We start from the raw sequence: 14,778 nt of genomic DNA, 5'->3' as shown, positions 1-14,778 counted from the left end.
AGTGATATTTTGACTTCTTCCTTTCCAATTTGTATCCCCTTGATGTCCTTTTGTTGTTGAATTGCTCTGGCTACATGTATTTTCTATGATTGGTGGTTTAGTTCCAAGGACCTCTGGGGGTACTGGTTAGTTCATATTGATGTTCCTTTTATGGGGCTTCAGACCCCTTCAGCTCCTTGGGTACTTTCTCTAGCTCCTTCATTGGGGACTCTGTGCTCTGTCCAATGGATGATTGTGAGCATCCACTTCTGTATTTGCCAGGCACTGGCAGAGGCCCTCAGGAGACAGCTATATCAGGTTCCTGTCAGCAGGCTTTTGTTGGCATCTACCATAGTGTCTTGGTTTGGTTGTTTATGGGATGGATCCCCAAGTAGGGCACTCTCTGGATGGTCATTTCTTCAGTCTCTGCTCTGAACTTTGTTTCTGTAACTCCTTCCATGGGTATTTTGTTCCCCCTTCTAAGAAGGATTCTGAGCTTCTGGGCTAATATCCACTTATCAGTGAGTGCACATCATGTGTGTTCATTTGTGATTGGGTTACCTCACTCAAGATGTTATCCTCCAGATCCATCCATTTGTCTAAGAATTTCATAAATTCATTGTTTTTAATAGCTGAGTAGTACTCCATTGTGTAAATGCACCACATTTTCTGTATCCAGTCCTCTGTTGAGGGACATCTGGGTTCTTTCCAACTTCTGGCTATTATAAATAAGACTGCTATAAACATAGTGGAGCATGTTTCCTTATTACATGTTGGAGCATCTCCTGGGTATATGCCCAGGAGAGGTATTGCTGGATCCTCTGGTAGTATTATGTCCAATTTTCTGAGGAACCGCCAAACTGCTTTCCAGAGCAGTTGTACCACAGCTTGCAGTCCCAAAGCTGGTGAGTTTTACATATGAAAAGTGGTCACTCTACTTACAGCTGAGCTACAACCTAAAGTCATATATGCATTCTCTTTTTATAATTTTATTTGTTAATTTTATGTAGGATGGAGAACATGTTAGGAAGTCAGCAGACAACATATGTTTCAAAGTCAATACTCTTCATGTAGGCTTCAGGAATCGAACTCATGACCTACTAAGGCCCTACTTACTAAGCTGTATAGCCAGCCCTTTTTCTATTTTCTTAATCATATATTCTAATGTTTCAAAGGTGATATTTCCCCTTGCATGGATACTTTAAATATATTTTTATTTTGAATGTCTACCTGTATATTAAAAACCATTTATGGAAAGGTTCTTCTATGTAATGTAATTGCCTATTAAAGCCAGGCTTTGTGATTAAGCCAAACAGCCAAATGATTAGTTCAACAGGAAAATCCCGATTTAGCCAAATCCCACATACAATATAAAACCTGACTTAATTTTAGAATTCAGATGAGTGTGTATCCTAATTCTTAGCTTGAAGGGTGGGCTCTGGATGAAGAGAGGGGCACGCCCTGCAGCAACACTTGGCTTTGCAAGTTTGGTATAACTCCTAAGGGTTGCTTTCGCCAGCCATCTCTTTGTATCCCCTAGAGTTACTCATACCATGCAGTGATACAGTGGTATTGAATGCAGGATGTGCCAGAGACTAAGCAGGAGGCAAGAAATGCAGAAGAACGGAACAGAAATTGGTGAAATAGATTCTTAGTTTTCTGCCCTGGGTATTGTCTGCAGACTTCACACTCTCCTGGACACGTGTTTCAGGGTATGAAGGTGTCTCAGCTAGAAGGAAATCACAAAGATGTCTTTCAGTCTTTCACATGGATGGGCACATTTTGTTAACTCCATTAAACTTTAGTAGTAGTACTACGACTACTACTACTACATGTCTATGATCTATGCATATGAATCTGAATGTATGGGTGCTATAGGAACACACATGGAGGAGTTTTCCGGAGTTAGTTGTCTCCCTTCACTGTGAGTTCCAGGGCTGCCAGGCTTTTAAGGTACTTCCATTTACTGAACCATACCATCTCCTCAGTCTTAGGAAATTTACTTCCAGTTTCTGGAGATCAAAAGTTGTTTTGTGGCCTTAGGTTTTTCCAGATGAAGTTTTTTTCTAGGAATTAGTCCACCCCACACCCCCTGGAGGCTCCCACAGAGCCCTGGGAGGTGGGGTGGGGCTCCGTCAAACCCTTCTCAAAGCCCTCAGACCAACCAGGCTCTACTGGAACGTACTGTTACCCTTCCCCAGCTGTGGTGATGCAGGACGGAGCTGCTGCAGAGTCCCCGATGGCTGCATCTCATGGGTAACTTGTTCCAGAAGGCCCAGCAAGAGTTCTGTTTAATTCTAGGGTGTTATCCTACTGTTTATGCACAAATGTTTACAACCATAGCTATTATTACGAATAATAATCATAATCACTATATATTTAATTAGGGCCCTGCATGAACTAGATGTGCTTCTGAGCCTATTGTTGGACAGAGTGCCCTCATTTCCTGCGGTTTTATAGGCACCCTCTGGGACTATGTTGTCTGAAGAAGTCTGTTCAATCTAGAATTCTGCTACTAGTAGGGATACCATTTGGTTATTTTGCTGTGAGTTTGTCTTAAACAACAACGAAAATAAACAAAACCAAAAAAAAAAAAACAAAACCCCAAACAAACAAAACAAGACAAAAAACTAAACAAGGGTGGAAAAGATATAAATTGGGATATGAACTTACACACTCAGGGAAACTTATTATGAATATAAACTTCCAAATAATAACCAGATCCACACAAGCATCAGCCAACTGGACTGAATTTCAGCAAACCTGCCCTGCTGTGGGAATGGTGGGCTGGCTTGTGGTGGAAAGCCTTGTGCTAGCCAAAGTTTCAGAAGCTTTTCCAGGTGAGCCACAGGACTCCCTGCCTGGGGTCTGCAGGAGACATTGCTTCCATCCAAGGCTCAGCTTCCCTGCCTTGGCTTCGGCTGGTGTTCCAAGGCAACTGTTGGTGCAAATTGGTAGGCTGGAGGCAGCTGCAGCCTGCAGGTGGCTTGTCAGGGTTGCGCTTGAGCCTTCTTGTTCACTGGTTCTTAAAAATGTAAATTAACCATGATAACCTTAAAAACAAGACAAGACTGCACAATCTCAAATAGTACTTGATTTCCTACTTCCTGCCCCTCTTCTCTGAAACTGATGTGTGAGCTTTTTAATATAGTAAATAGTATTGAAATGAAAGATTGACAGGTTAGGAACTTTAGGTCTCTCATTGATGTAATTTGGAAAAAGTCCTTGCAGCAGTAGCTGAGAACTGTTCCCTTGGATCACAAACTCCATGACACCCCCAGGTGCAACTTGCTCCTCTGCAAGGCAAAACCTATAATCAGCCACTGGTTTGGGATTTAAATACTGCTGCTCTGTATGTTGTTGATACTGTAACTTTTTCCATAGAAGGGTTCAAGGTATCAATGTAGTAAACAGCAGAAACACACAGCCAAGTCGTGATTTAAGCAAAAGATGGTCCTAACTGGATAGTTTCCGTTTACTTGAGTTAAAAACAAACAAACAAACAAAAACCAAAACCCAAATCCTCAAACCAAAACAGTTTTTCCGTGTATTGCCAGAGCATCCAGACTCAAATCTCAAAGAAGTTCTATTTCAGTCATTAAACTTATACTTTAGACATTTATGGGGAGCGGGGAGCAGCTTTAAAAAGCCAAGGGAGGTGACAGTGGGGTGAGGCAGGAAGTAGTAGCACTGTGCCTTTAATCCCAGCACTGGGAGACAGGATCTCTGTGAGTTTGAGGTCAGCCTGGTCTATAGACTGAGTTTCTGGACAGCCAGGGCTACACAGAGAAAACATGTTTTGAAAAACAAAACAATCAAACCAAACCAAAATAATAATAATAATACCCCTATTCCTTACTAAATTAAAATTAACACACAGTTTATATAGCTGGAAAAAGAAAAGATTTTTGGATATATATTTTATTTGACAGTGTTTTAGAATATCATACAGTAAACAAGATTTCTGTAAAAGTTAATTTATCCATAGTGGTGCGTTTCATAAAAATAGTTGCTCACTTACAGTCTTTCTGTGACTATGAATACATGGAATTATATTTATAGAGATACAGCTGTACAGGGTAAATTCACAGCTAACACTACACAGAAATATTATTTGGAATGAGATTTAGATGATGCGCTGTCTTCACGGGTTATGGATTACAGTCGCATAACGCAACTGCTGCATGGGTAGTAGCTGTGAAGTGTGCAAATTAGAGTGTATGCAAGGGTAATCTCCACAGTTGTCCTTCTGTAGCCTATGGAAAGGAAAGGTCAGAGGACGCAGTACCAGGACAGACGTGCAGCTACACTACAGAGCATGGTCCAAACCCAGAGTCAATAAATTAATGGCAAACTATACTGGATTTCTAGTCCAGGGGAGAAAGATGAATTGAGATTAAACCGAAAGTATAAACTGCTACACGTGTTTGTGCTTTGTTTATGATGAACGTGTTTCATTTTGGAAATTACTTTTACAAGCTGCAATACCCTTCACGTGAGGCTTCTGACCATATTTGCTTGTGGAACAACTATCTTTATGTATGATGGAAATTAAACTAGGCAGTGTCCAGAGAGTGGGAAGACTCATTGAGACAGCAGTTACATGTGACCTGGCCTCCCTCTTACTCAACAAGTACTTGTGTAAGAAGAAGAATATCTGAAGAGTTGAAGCCTCAGTTATACAAAACATATTCATGACAAAATGCCTTCATTTTGTCTTTAAATACGTGCAGCTACAATAAATACCAATGGATAGCTGACTAAAGTTAACGTTTGACAGTTTCTACTGCAGGGACAATCGCTGACCTGCGATGGTAACCCGGGGACATAAAGGTGCATCTATAGATTGTTAGTGTAACAAAACGCATTAGCAAATTGGAGGCGAAAGCTAAAGGGGGAAACAAAAAGGAGATCAAATAAGGAAAGCAGAAAGGAATGCCAAAGGACTTATGTTCTTTAATGAAAATAAATTAGTTATCATAATGCTTTCAATATTAGAGATTCTAATTTGAGAAATATAGGACAAATACTTTGTCAAAGTGCAAATGAAGAGCTTTAAAATAAGACAATCAAATAGGTAAAATAGAAGATTGCTAACAGAGCAGCTACGTATCTCTGAGCGCCTGGGATGACAGGAAGCCTTTTCAGGAAGGAACTGCAGCGTTGTCAATCTCGATTAAACAGATTATGGTCTTTTGATTATCAAACTCATTATTTTAGAGGAAACCAATTAAGATCTACGAGCTAACCTGCAAAATTCTGACTTACGGCAAACTGCTCCCTAGGATACAATTTTTAAAATCTTTTTTCCCTACTACTGAAAATGTACAGAAATGTGACTTGACCACAGAAATGGCAGTAAAAAAGGCATCACACCAATGAATTCACTAGGTTTCTAACTCATCCTGCAGTAGGCAGGGAACGCTGCTGCTAATACCCTTGGTGGATGCTGAAGGGGGAGCCATGGAAACGTAGCATGGGAGAACAGTTCTGGATGTTTCAAAGAAACCCTTTATCCCCTGTCTAGATATGTCAAGAACGATTTATTTACAACACTTTAGATCAATTAAAAGATATAATCTTGTCTCAGTTTCCGCTTGCTCCGTGCAGTTTGATTTTTTTTTTTTAAGGCGATATTCCAGTTTGTGATTGCTCTGAACTTGTCCAGTTTCTTGATATAAAGTTTGGATGACATCCAAATCCTTCATGCAGTGGGGGGAACTTTTTTCTTTTTCTCTTTCTGAAACTAAAGCTACACTGCACTGTCTCTCTGTGATGTTTGCGTGATTTTGGTTCTTCCGTAGCTGCCAAAGCTCCCACCATGGAACCGGGGGCTTTGGGATCAGTTTAGGTCTGCCTGTGCGCACACCGTGCCGTGCCGCCTACGCGCGTCGCACGCCGGCGCTCCCGGGCTTCGGCGCCTCGTATAGATCTATGCGTGTGACAGTGGAAATAAATTAAAACGCCGTGAGACGGAACCCAGGAAGATCGGCCTGCGTAGAGGCGGGCGGGGTCCCCCGGCTTGGGGCTCATCTGCCCGCGGCCGAGGCGCCAGGCTGCAGGGCGCCCGGCAGCTTGTCGGAGCCCGGTACCTTCCAGGGCCCCGGCGCCATCGTTGCTTTGCGCGCTGGGCCGCCCCCCGTGGGCCGCGCTGCGGGTCGGGCCCCCGAGCGCACACCCACCTTGGCCTCGGCCTCCCGCGCGCCCGCGGCCCCGAGGCCCTCGCGCCGGCCGCGCAGCGCCTCCTTCCCGTCGGCCGCCTCCGAGGCGGGCCTGCCGGCCTCGGGCCGCCCCTGGCCGCCGGGCACCTCCTCCAGCCTGGGCCGCGCACTGCGCTGCGGGCTCGCCGAGCGCTCCCTCTGCTCCCCCAGGCGCTGCTTCTTCTGGCCGCCGGCCGAAAGCTCCTTTGGTTTCCTAACGTCGTGTTCCCTTTGGATATCCCAAGTTGGGTCTGGGCCTATCTGGTGGGAAGGGTCGGAGGGTGGGGCTGGATGTGATGGAGAGAATGGAGAGAGGATGTCTTCGAGGGAGACGCCTACTTCCGGCAGGCCTGGGGCGGCGGCAGCGGCAACACTCCAGGCGTGGGGTTCGTCTGTGGACAGGAAGCACAGGCGTTAGGGCGCGCCATGTCCCTGCGTTCCAGCTATCCCCCCCCTCCCCCCCCGTCCCCATGCTGGGGACCGGGGCTGGCAGCCAGGCGGCTGCTCTCAAGGGCCCTGCCACACCCCTCAACTGCCCAGAGGGCAGCCAGCCGCACCCTGGGGTTCCGTCCCCACCCGACCCGTGCCTCCATCGCTCAGAGTTCAAGGCACAGCTCAGGCCTAATCCCTTTGCCTCAGTCTGCTCTTAATTTCTGGGGTCACGCCTAGCATGGCCACTGACTTGGCAATAAATCAGCGGTTCTCAGACCTCACTGTGGGTATGAAAATACAAGTTGCCCAGCGACCCAGCCCAGCAGGTCCCAGCAGTAAAGGGACCAGGTGCTCCTCTGTTTTTAGCAGGCCTTCTGCAATTCTGAGCCCTCCTCAAAGGAGTTGGGTGTGTGATTTTCTCAGCCGTTAGGTGTCGCTCAAAGCATAGTTCTCAGCAATTGCCTAATAACCTTGGGATTTGGATTGATTCATCTGAAAACTATCATTGCTCTCTTGCCCTAAAAGAAAATCATTGTCTTTAATTTTTTTTTTTTTTTGTAGTTTTAACATGGATGGCTCCTAGACTAAGATAAACGGGACTGATTCTAGAAAGCCTAGCTTTAAGGCCATTGAGGATTTACTATGTTGCCTTCCAAGCAACTATGTTGACTTTCCAAAAAGTATATATAACATAAAACAAAACACTGGCCGGAAACCAAGTAGGGGGCAGATGTGTTAGGATTCAGTGAGTTAGCTATGACCACCAGCAATAACATTACCCTGGAATTTTCTTACCCCAAGGCAAAATCAAGCAGGGAAATTCAATACAGGAACCCTTGATATTTGTGAGGAAAAATGTCTCACGACCTTTGAAAAATCTTAAGTTTTATAATATCTCAGAATGTGATTTTCTCTAAGGAATTAGTATATGAGTGGGACACAAAGAAGCCACATTTATAGTGAATTCTGGGTGGCTGTTGATTCTTTTCCACTAGTAGGTAGTAACAAGAGGTCAGTGATCTTGAGTCCTCCCAGTTCATGAATACCAGGAGCCTGCTTTGTTTTAAAGTTGAGATGTGTATGTGGTACTTCTTCTGATGGTGACTTAGATGAGGACAGGAAGAGGACAGTGGAGTTGCTCTCTTCCCCAACAGTTCTGGCCACCTTTAAACTATCAGAGTGGTTGCACACACTTTGTCCTTTGCTGTCACTCTGGGGACAGCCTTATCTTCCTTCTCTCCATATACTGATGTCCATGAATCTTTTCACATTGGAAACCAAGTATCTTTGGTTACCTTAGGAATAATCTGGAATTAATGGATGTGTTCAGTGGAAACCCCTACTGTGGGCTACAGTTAGAAATCAGACTAGCATTTGATAGAAAGCAGCAACTTGCCAGTGTAGGAAAATATGCCTTAAACAGTTAAACACGAATTCTAAAGACCTGGGGGGTTAGTGCCCAGGACCATGTTGATGACAGTTTGCATGTTAATAGCTCGTACTCCCACCATTATATCACATATGGCCGAGCCAATGAGCTGGCCTGAAATCACTTCTGAGACACAGGCAGGGTAAGTAGCTTGACCAAAATTATTGAATGAGCACCCTAGAGTAACATTTGGGTTTCTTTACCCATTTTACTGAGTGAGAAAATTGTCCCAGCCTACTGACATGCAAATAAGATTAAACCAAGTGACACAGACCTTAGTGGCCATCCTGCCTAAAGGCGACTGGCCCCATCTCCCAACAGAGCACTTAGCATTTGTTCCTCAGAATCTTATTCTGTGTGGTATTGAACTGGAGAGTTCTGGTCAGACCGTGAGAAAGATTAACTCGCACATGGAGGTAGCTGCCATTGGCTTGACCTCGGATTGTCTCTGCAGCCTTATTCTTTGTCCTTCTCCTCTTTCCTATCTCCAGTCACTCTTTATGATAAGCTAGAAGATGGGCTTATCTACAAATACAAATCTTACTATAAAAAGATTTTTTTTTCAAGGGATTTTAATAGGCAATCAAATACTTAATTGAAGGAGAAAGGAAAAGTTTTTATGTTCTACCCCATTGAGCCCAGTGGTACTTTAGTGTCAACTCCAGAGGATACCTCTGTGTATTCACCTTTATATACCACGGCTGAGTATTTCCATCAACAGGCTGGACTCAGAGCTTTATGCCACCTAGCCTCCTGTTCTCCGACCTCATCAGGGATTTAGTCTTAGGCAGTTTTTCTTACCGTAGTATTTCCTGGGTGTTCTCTTACTTGTAAAGCTCTATCGAAAGTGTTCCTGTTGAGCTGTGTCCTCCCCAGTGGCTCTACCCCAGTCCCTCCATCTGCCTTCTTGATATCTCTCCTTGAAAAGTGCACTGTCACCTTCCGATGTCTCAACTAAACACCAGGAACCTTCCCTCCAAGCTACTCTCCATGCCTCCTCGGTGTCTCTCCTTGGTGGATGGTATTGTCATCACATGGTGTCACCCTAGGCCCCCGACTTTCTTGAATCTCACAAATACAAGGTATCGGTTTAGTCCTGGCTTCAGACATGCATAGGCTCTATGCACATACTCCACTTTCACCTTCAGATACAAGGCAGTCCCTGGGAGGATACAGCTAAGGTAGGAGGAGGGAGACTATAAAAGTTCTAAATTCTAAAAACCGATTTAAGCACTGTTCAGAGAAGTATAGAAATGGTGAGCTACTACCTGTCTGTAAAAGGGATTGGCTTTGCATAAGGCAGCCACCAGGTAGAGGGACATCGTTTTAGATGGAGGAGCTGCAGAAATCACTGTCACCTGAGCTGCTGCCATAACCCCCTCTTTGCTTCTATGCTTGAGTTCCGCCAGAGAGCCTCCACATAACAGAATCTTTGATAAACAAGTTCTCGTCTAAACCTTCAGTGGATTTTCACTGCTTTTAGATAAAAACTCATCATGATTAGCTGGTCTTCAAGAGCCTGCTGCAGGATCTGGGTCCTGACAGTCTCACCAGCTTTGTCTCCACTCACCCCCCTGCTCCTTCACCCAAGTTGTTCTCTGCTCAGTTCTTCAGTTACAGGGAGCTCACTCTGGGATGCTGCTGTCAGCTGCTCTGCTCGCTGCTGAAGGCACTCCTAGCTGCTCACATAAGGAGGCGAGTCTCCTACACCCTTCCTGTCTCTTGAGTTTTATTCCAAAGAATTCCAATATATAGTAAGCAGGACTCTTCAATGGTATCCTGTTTTATATCCTCATAGTCACTATGAGGTCCTCATGCCTTTTTGCTATTTACTATTAACATCAGTCTAGAGTACTAGTTGTATGCTTCACAAAGACAATGGCCACACTGGTCTTGTTTATCATCGTGGACTTAAAAAACAGGACAGAGAGGCAGGCGGATTTCTGAGTTCGAGGCCAGCCTGGTCTGCAAAGTGAGTTCTAGGACAGCCAGGACTATAAAGAGAAACCCTGTCTCGAAAAAAAAAAAAAAAAAAAAAAAAAAACAGGGCAGTATTTGAAACAAAAAATGAGTGCTTGATGAATATTTGACAAGTGAATGAAAATCTGTTCCAGAAATAGAAATGGAAGAAGGCCTGATACCACTTCAGGGCAGAAGATTCACATTTAAAATCTAGTCTCTCAGAAGTGAGTTTGTGTCTGTGACCTGTATCTGTTTTTGAGAGTAAAGATGGTAGTGACTTGAGATTGTCAGAAAATAGGTCTAGAGAGGGGAGGAGAGTGATGCAGAAAGAGGGAAGGAAGCAACAGAGAGAGTGATGGATCAGGAGAAAGAGGAGCAGACAACGGAAGCAGAGTCAGTTCCCTTCAAGTTTTGCAGATGTACTTTCCTCATTAATGGTGTGGATGGGCCGGGTGCTGTGTGTATGCTGATGCTAATTCCGTTCTTCTGGGAGGGGATGGGGATGAGGAGTGAGTCTTACTCCCTAATGAATAAAGGAGCCAATCACCGGCCAAGTAGGTGGGACTTCTGGGTTGGACGGAGGAAGAGAGAAAGCAGGAGAGAGTTAGGTATTTTTATTTTGGACGGGGAGAGTATGAGAACAAGATGTAGCTATGAGTGTCTCTCGGTTTCAATGGCAGATCCATCAGGATTCGCCACTGGAGGATTTAGATTTAATAAAGCTTACAAGATTAGGATTTTAGTTGCTCCACCCAGCGATTGAGTTATCGTTTCTGAACTAAGTTGTGTTGTGTTTTCCTTCACACGACAGCTAGTCTGGGTTCAAGAGAGAAAGGTACTGCGGCAAAGTGTGAGTTTGCCAGAAGTGCACCACAAAGACCATGGGGGATTTGAAGCACGGGGTTGGTGTGGGAATGACCTACCAGTGGGAACTTAGTGAGCTGAGTGGAGATGTTCCAGGAGCTTAGGGCCAGAGAGTCTTCACAAGATAAAACAGGTTGGCCATTGCCCACCAGTGCATGGCCAGCCAGGCTGGTGGGGCTGAGAGTAGCAGGGCATAGCTCAGGAACTTGCCGGCTCATTTTTTAATATTTCCCACAATACATTAATTTTAACAGCTCCTGGAAAGCCTTCATCCTTGAGGCCACTGACCACTGTGTTGTGGAGTGTTCTGAAGAGGACCACAGATAAAATAGATGGCTTTAAGCTATGATTTGAGAGAAACACATCCTCTTTTAAAGTTAGGCTCATATTTTTATCCTTCTTACTTTCATTTCTTTGTTGTTTTGTTTGGTTTGGTTTCTTTGTATAGCCCTGGATGTCCTGGAAATTGCTCTGTAGACCAGGCTGGCCTTGAACTCACAGAGAGATCCACCTGCCTCTGCCTCCTGAGTGCTGGGATCAAAGGCATTCGTCACCACAGCCCCCTACTTTCTTTTCTATTAAGTTCTTAACTCCTCTAGAATGCACACTGATCGATGCATAGGTTTACATTTTTACATATAATACAGATTTTGTATATACCATTATGTTTGAATTAAAAGATAAATGTCCTCTTAAATTATCTTGTAGGAAAGCAGCAATATTAACAAACTAAATTCATTTTATATGCCGAGATTAAAAAAACAATCTCCTTGGGCTGATAAGATAGGTAGGAAAGGTGTTTGCTGTGTATACCTGGAGATCTGAGTTCAACACTTGGAAACCATGTAAAGATGGAAGGAGAAAATCAACTCTACAAAGCTGCCTTGTGATCTCCACAGGTACACACACACACACACACACATACACATGCACACTCACACACATGCACACACTAAAACCTCCTAGTTTACATACAGGGACTATGTTCCATCATCTTGTTTATGAAATATCACCAGAATGATAACAACCAGGGATCTGACTGGCGAGGACTGCAGTGCTTGTTGTGGTGAATCTCTTTTCAGATGGCTCTTATCTTCAGAAAAAAAAAATCCGTATAGAGGGGGAACACATAATTCAAATAAAGGAAGAATGCTGGAGGTATATCTCTCAGTAGCAAAGCGCATGACTACAAGTCAAGGAGAGTTGATATTAACCTTTGCTGAGGACTAAGGTTGGGGAGAGTCTCAGAAGGGACCCAGGGATTGTGGCAGGAGAAAGAACCTGTCATCTATTCCTTGTTTACTGTAGATAGCCCCCAGGCTTCCAGCGTGGCCTCATGGCTGGCAGCTCTGAACTCCTGGGTTTCTACATCACTTATCCCGATTGGTTCTGGTGTTCAGGAAGGGATAACAGCAGCATTTCTGCTTGGTAGTATTACTAACACCACTAACAGCGCTCTCTGAGGCGCACTGAGCGAGGTGGTACCAGACACCCTGAACTGAACTCACACCACACATCCAGGCTGACACATTTTACAGAGGGTGACACTAAGGAATGAAGGTTAGGTGACTTGTTAAAGGCTGCACATCCAAGCTAGGAGGTAATGGAGAAGGGTGCTGAGTGGCCTGACCACGTTCCTGCTGGATGCCTTTGTTGTGTCTAGTTCTTATTGAGAATGGGGACTCAATTGCTCTTCGGAAGCAATGACCAGAGACTTGCATCTGAAGTGGCCATCAGAAGCAGACCCATCGGTTTTCCTAATGGGGACTCTGAAATGTCATTTATCTGAACATTGGACTCAGACAGACAGTCATTATGGTTACAGCGTACGTAGAGCTTTGAAAACACTGGAAAAATGGGCAGGATTCAACAGACAATAAACTCAGATCTTTCGGAGGCAGGAATAGCACTATCTATTTGAAACTGTTCTTCTTACTGCTGCTCCTTGGAACAGGATTGAGTTGAAAATACTCACATTAGATATTGGAAACATTGAGTTTGACACAAAAATCCTTTTACTTCTATCTGGCTAAAATTGTTCTGCGAAGTGATGTATGGAATTGAGACTAGTTCTTGCTATACACGTTTCCTGTTTGAATGCTACAAGTGGCTGGGGTTAGAGAATACTGATGTGGCGCTATTGGAATCCGTTTGCTCCTAATTTAGAATATTAGAGAAAAATAGAAATATAATTAAGATCAAAGATCATCAGTTCAAAGTCATTTTGGTTAAAAAAAAAACAACTTTTCAAGGATAGTGTTCAAGCCATATAGGTTCATTTGTACCTGTTCAACCATCACTTTTTGTAACAAAATATAAACAGGGAATATGTTCATAATTTCTGAACAGATTAATTATTCTACGGTATTTCAGCCCTTTCTAAAGCACCATTTCTAGTCCTGAGCTGTTGTTAATGGCCTTCACACACACACACACACGCGCACACACATATACACATACACACACATATACACATACACACATATACACACATATACACACACTCATACACACACATACACACACACTCATACACACATATACACACACTCATACACACATATACACATACACACACCTATACACATATATACACATACACACACTCATACACACACATACACACACACTCATACACACATATACACACACACTCATACACACATATACACACACACATATACACACACACAAATATAAACACACACACACACACACACACACACACACACACACACACACACACACGTTTCACTTTCACTACCAGAAGGTGTAAACTAGGTGTTGTAACATTTAAAGTGGCTGTACCTGCCTGCCTGCCTATTGAAGCCTCCTGGCCACATTCAGTTTGAAAGTATGACTGAAGGCACCACGTCAGCTCCTCCCAAGTAGAAAGGCCATCCTCAGGTGGGCCAGGGCGCCTAGTGTTGGAACTGGGACCCAGCGAGTGCTCTGCTGGAGCTAATGCTTTGCTGTACCTTACCTTGTAATCTGCACTCACAGTACTTCTGAGAACTGTGATCTGTTATCCCTATCCCTACCCACTCGTTAGAGAACTCGAGCTTAAATCAATGGAGAAGTTTGCCAGCACCACTCAGCTAGTAAGTAAGGAGCTGGGCAAATGATACCATAACACAGAGCCCAAGGCCAGAGCCTGATTTTAATCTTTCTGGATAGTAAGAGCAGAGCACTGCAGGAAGAGATGATGCCCTTAATGCTACTTAAAATGCAAAAACAACCCCCCAACAACAACGCCCTAACCACTTAGTGAAGTGGTTTATGCCTGGAATTACAGACAGCACTTGGGAGGCGGAGCAGAAGGATTGAAGCTAGTTTCATAAGTTTTAGGCAGCATATAGTACAAAGAACAATTCTCATTAAAAAAAAAAAAATCCCCGAGGTAGTAGAAAAGTCAGGGACAAACAGTTCATTGATAGAGTGTCCCCTAAGCATCTGCTGGGGGGTTAGGCTCCAGAGAACGAAGGTGAGGAACTGGGCAGTTTCGCAGGAGTTGGGAGACAGTTGGAAGAGTGGTCACATAGCAGGGAGGGTGGAGTAGAGTCCTGCCCTGCCTGTCTTCTGGAGGCATTAGGCTAGCAAGTTGTGGAGGGTGTGGATTGGGAAGCCTGCTTCTGGCTTTAGTTCTGTCTCACGTGTGAAGTTGGCAAGCCACAGAACCCTTCTCAGCCTCCATTTCTTTTCTTTTCTTTTCTTTTCTTTTCTTTTCTTTTCTTTTCTTTTCTTTTCTTTTCTTTCCTCTTCTTTTCTTTTCTTTTCTTTTCTTTTCTTTTCTTTTCTTTTCTTTTCTTTTCTTTTCTTTTCTTTTCTTTTCTTTTCTTTTTTTTTCAACAGGGTTTCTCTGTGTAGCCCTGGCTGTCCTGGAACTCACTTTGTAGACCAGGCTGGCCTCGA

At 44.0% G+C, this 14,778-nt stretch overlaps 1 protein-coding gene across 7 annotated transcripts in view; it reads right to left on the bottom strand.

Annotated features, from left to right (window-relative positions):
* Window positions 1-3,865: 3,865 nt before the first annotated feature.
* Window positions 3,866-14,778, bottom strand: part of Magi2 (membrane associated guanylate kinase, WW and PDZ domain containing 2) — a 1,402,993-nt gene continuing 1,392,080 nt past the window's right edge. For 2 of the 7 annotated variants that reach the window (XM_021161940.2, XM_021161941.2), the window contains one exon: window positions 3,893-6,571. In XM_021161940.2, coding sequence (XP_021017599.1) covers window positions 6,009-6,571 — 563 coding nt within the window. In that variant the 3' untranslated portion in view covers window positions 3,893-6,008. Of the gene's footprint in view, window positions 6,572-14,778 lie in introns of all 7 variants that reach the window. The other 5 variants (XM_021161944.1, XM_021161942.2, XM_021161943.1 and 2 more) reach the window with 5 other exon arrangements.

Source organism: Mus caroli, chromosome 5 (assembly GCF_900094665.2).
Source record: "Mus caroli chromosome 5, CAROLI_EIJ_v1.1, whole genome shotgun sequence".
Taxonomy (NCBI): domain Eukaryota; kingdom Metazoa; phylum Chordata; class Mammalia; order Rodentia; family Muridae; genus Mus; species Mus caroli.
Note: the sequence above shows the minus strand (reverse complement) of the source record. Positions and strands in the feature narration are given on the sequence as shown.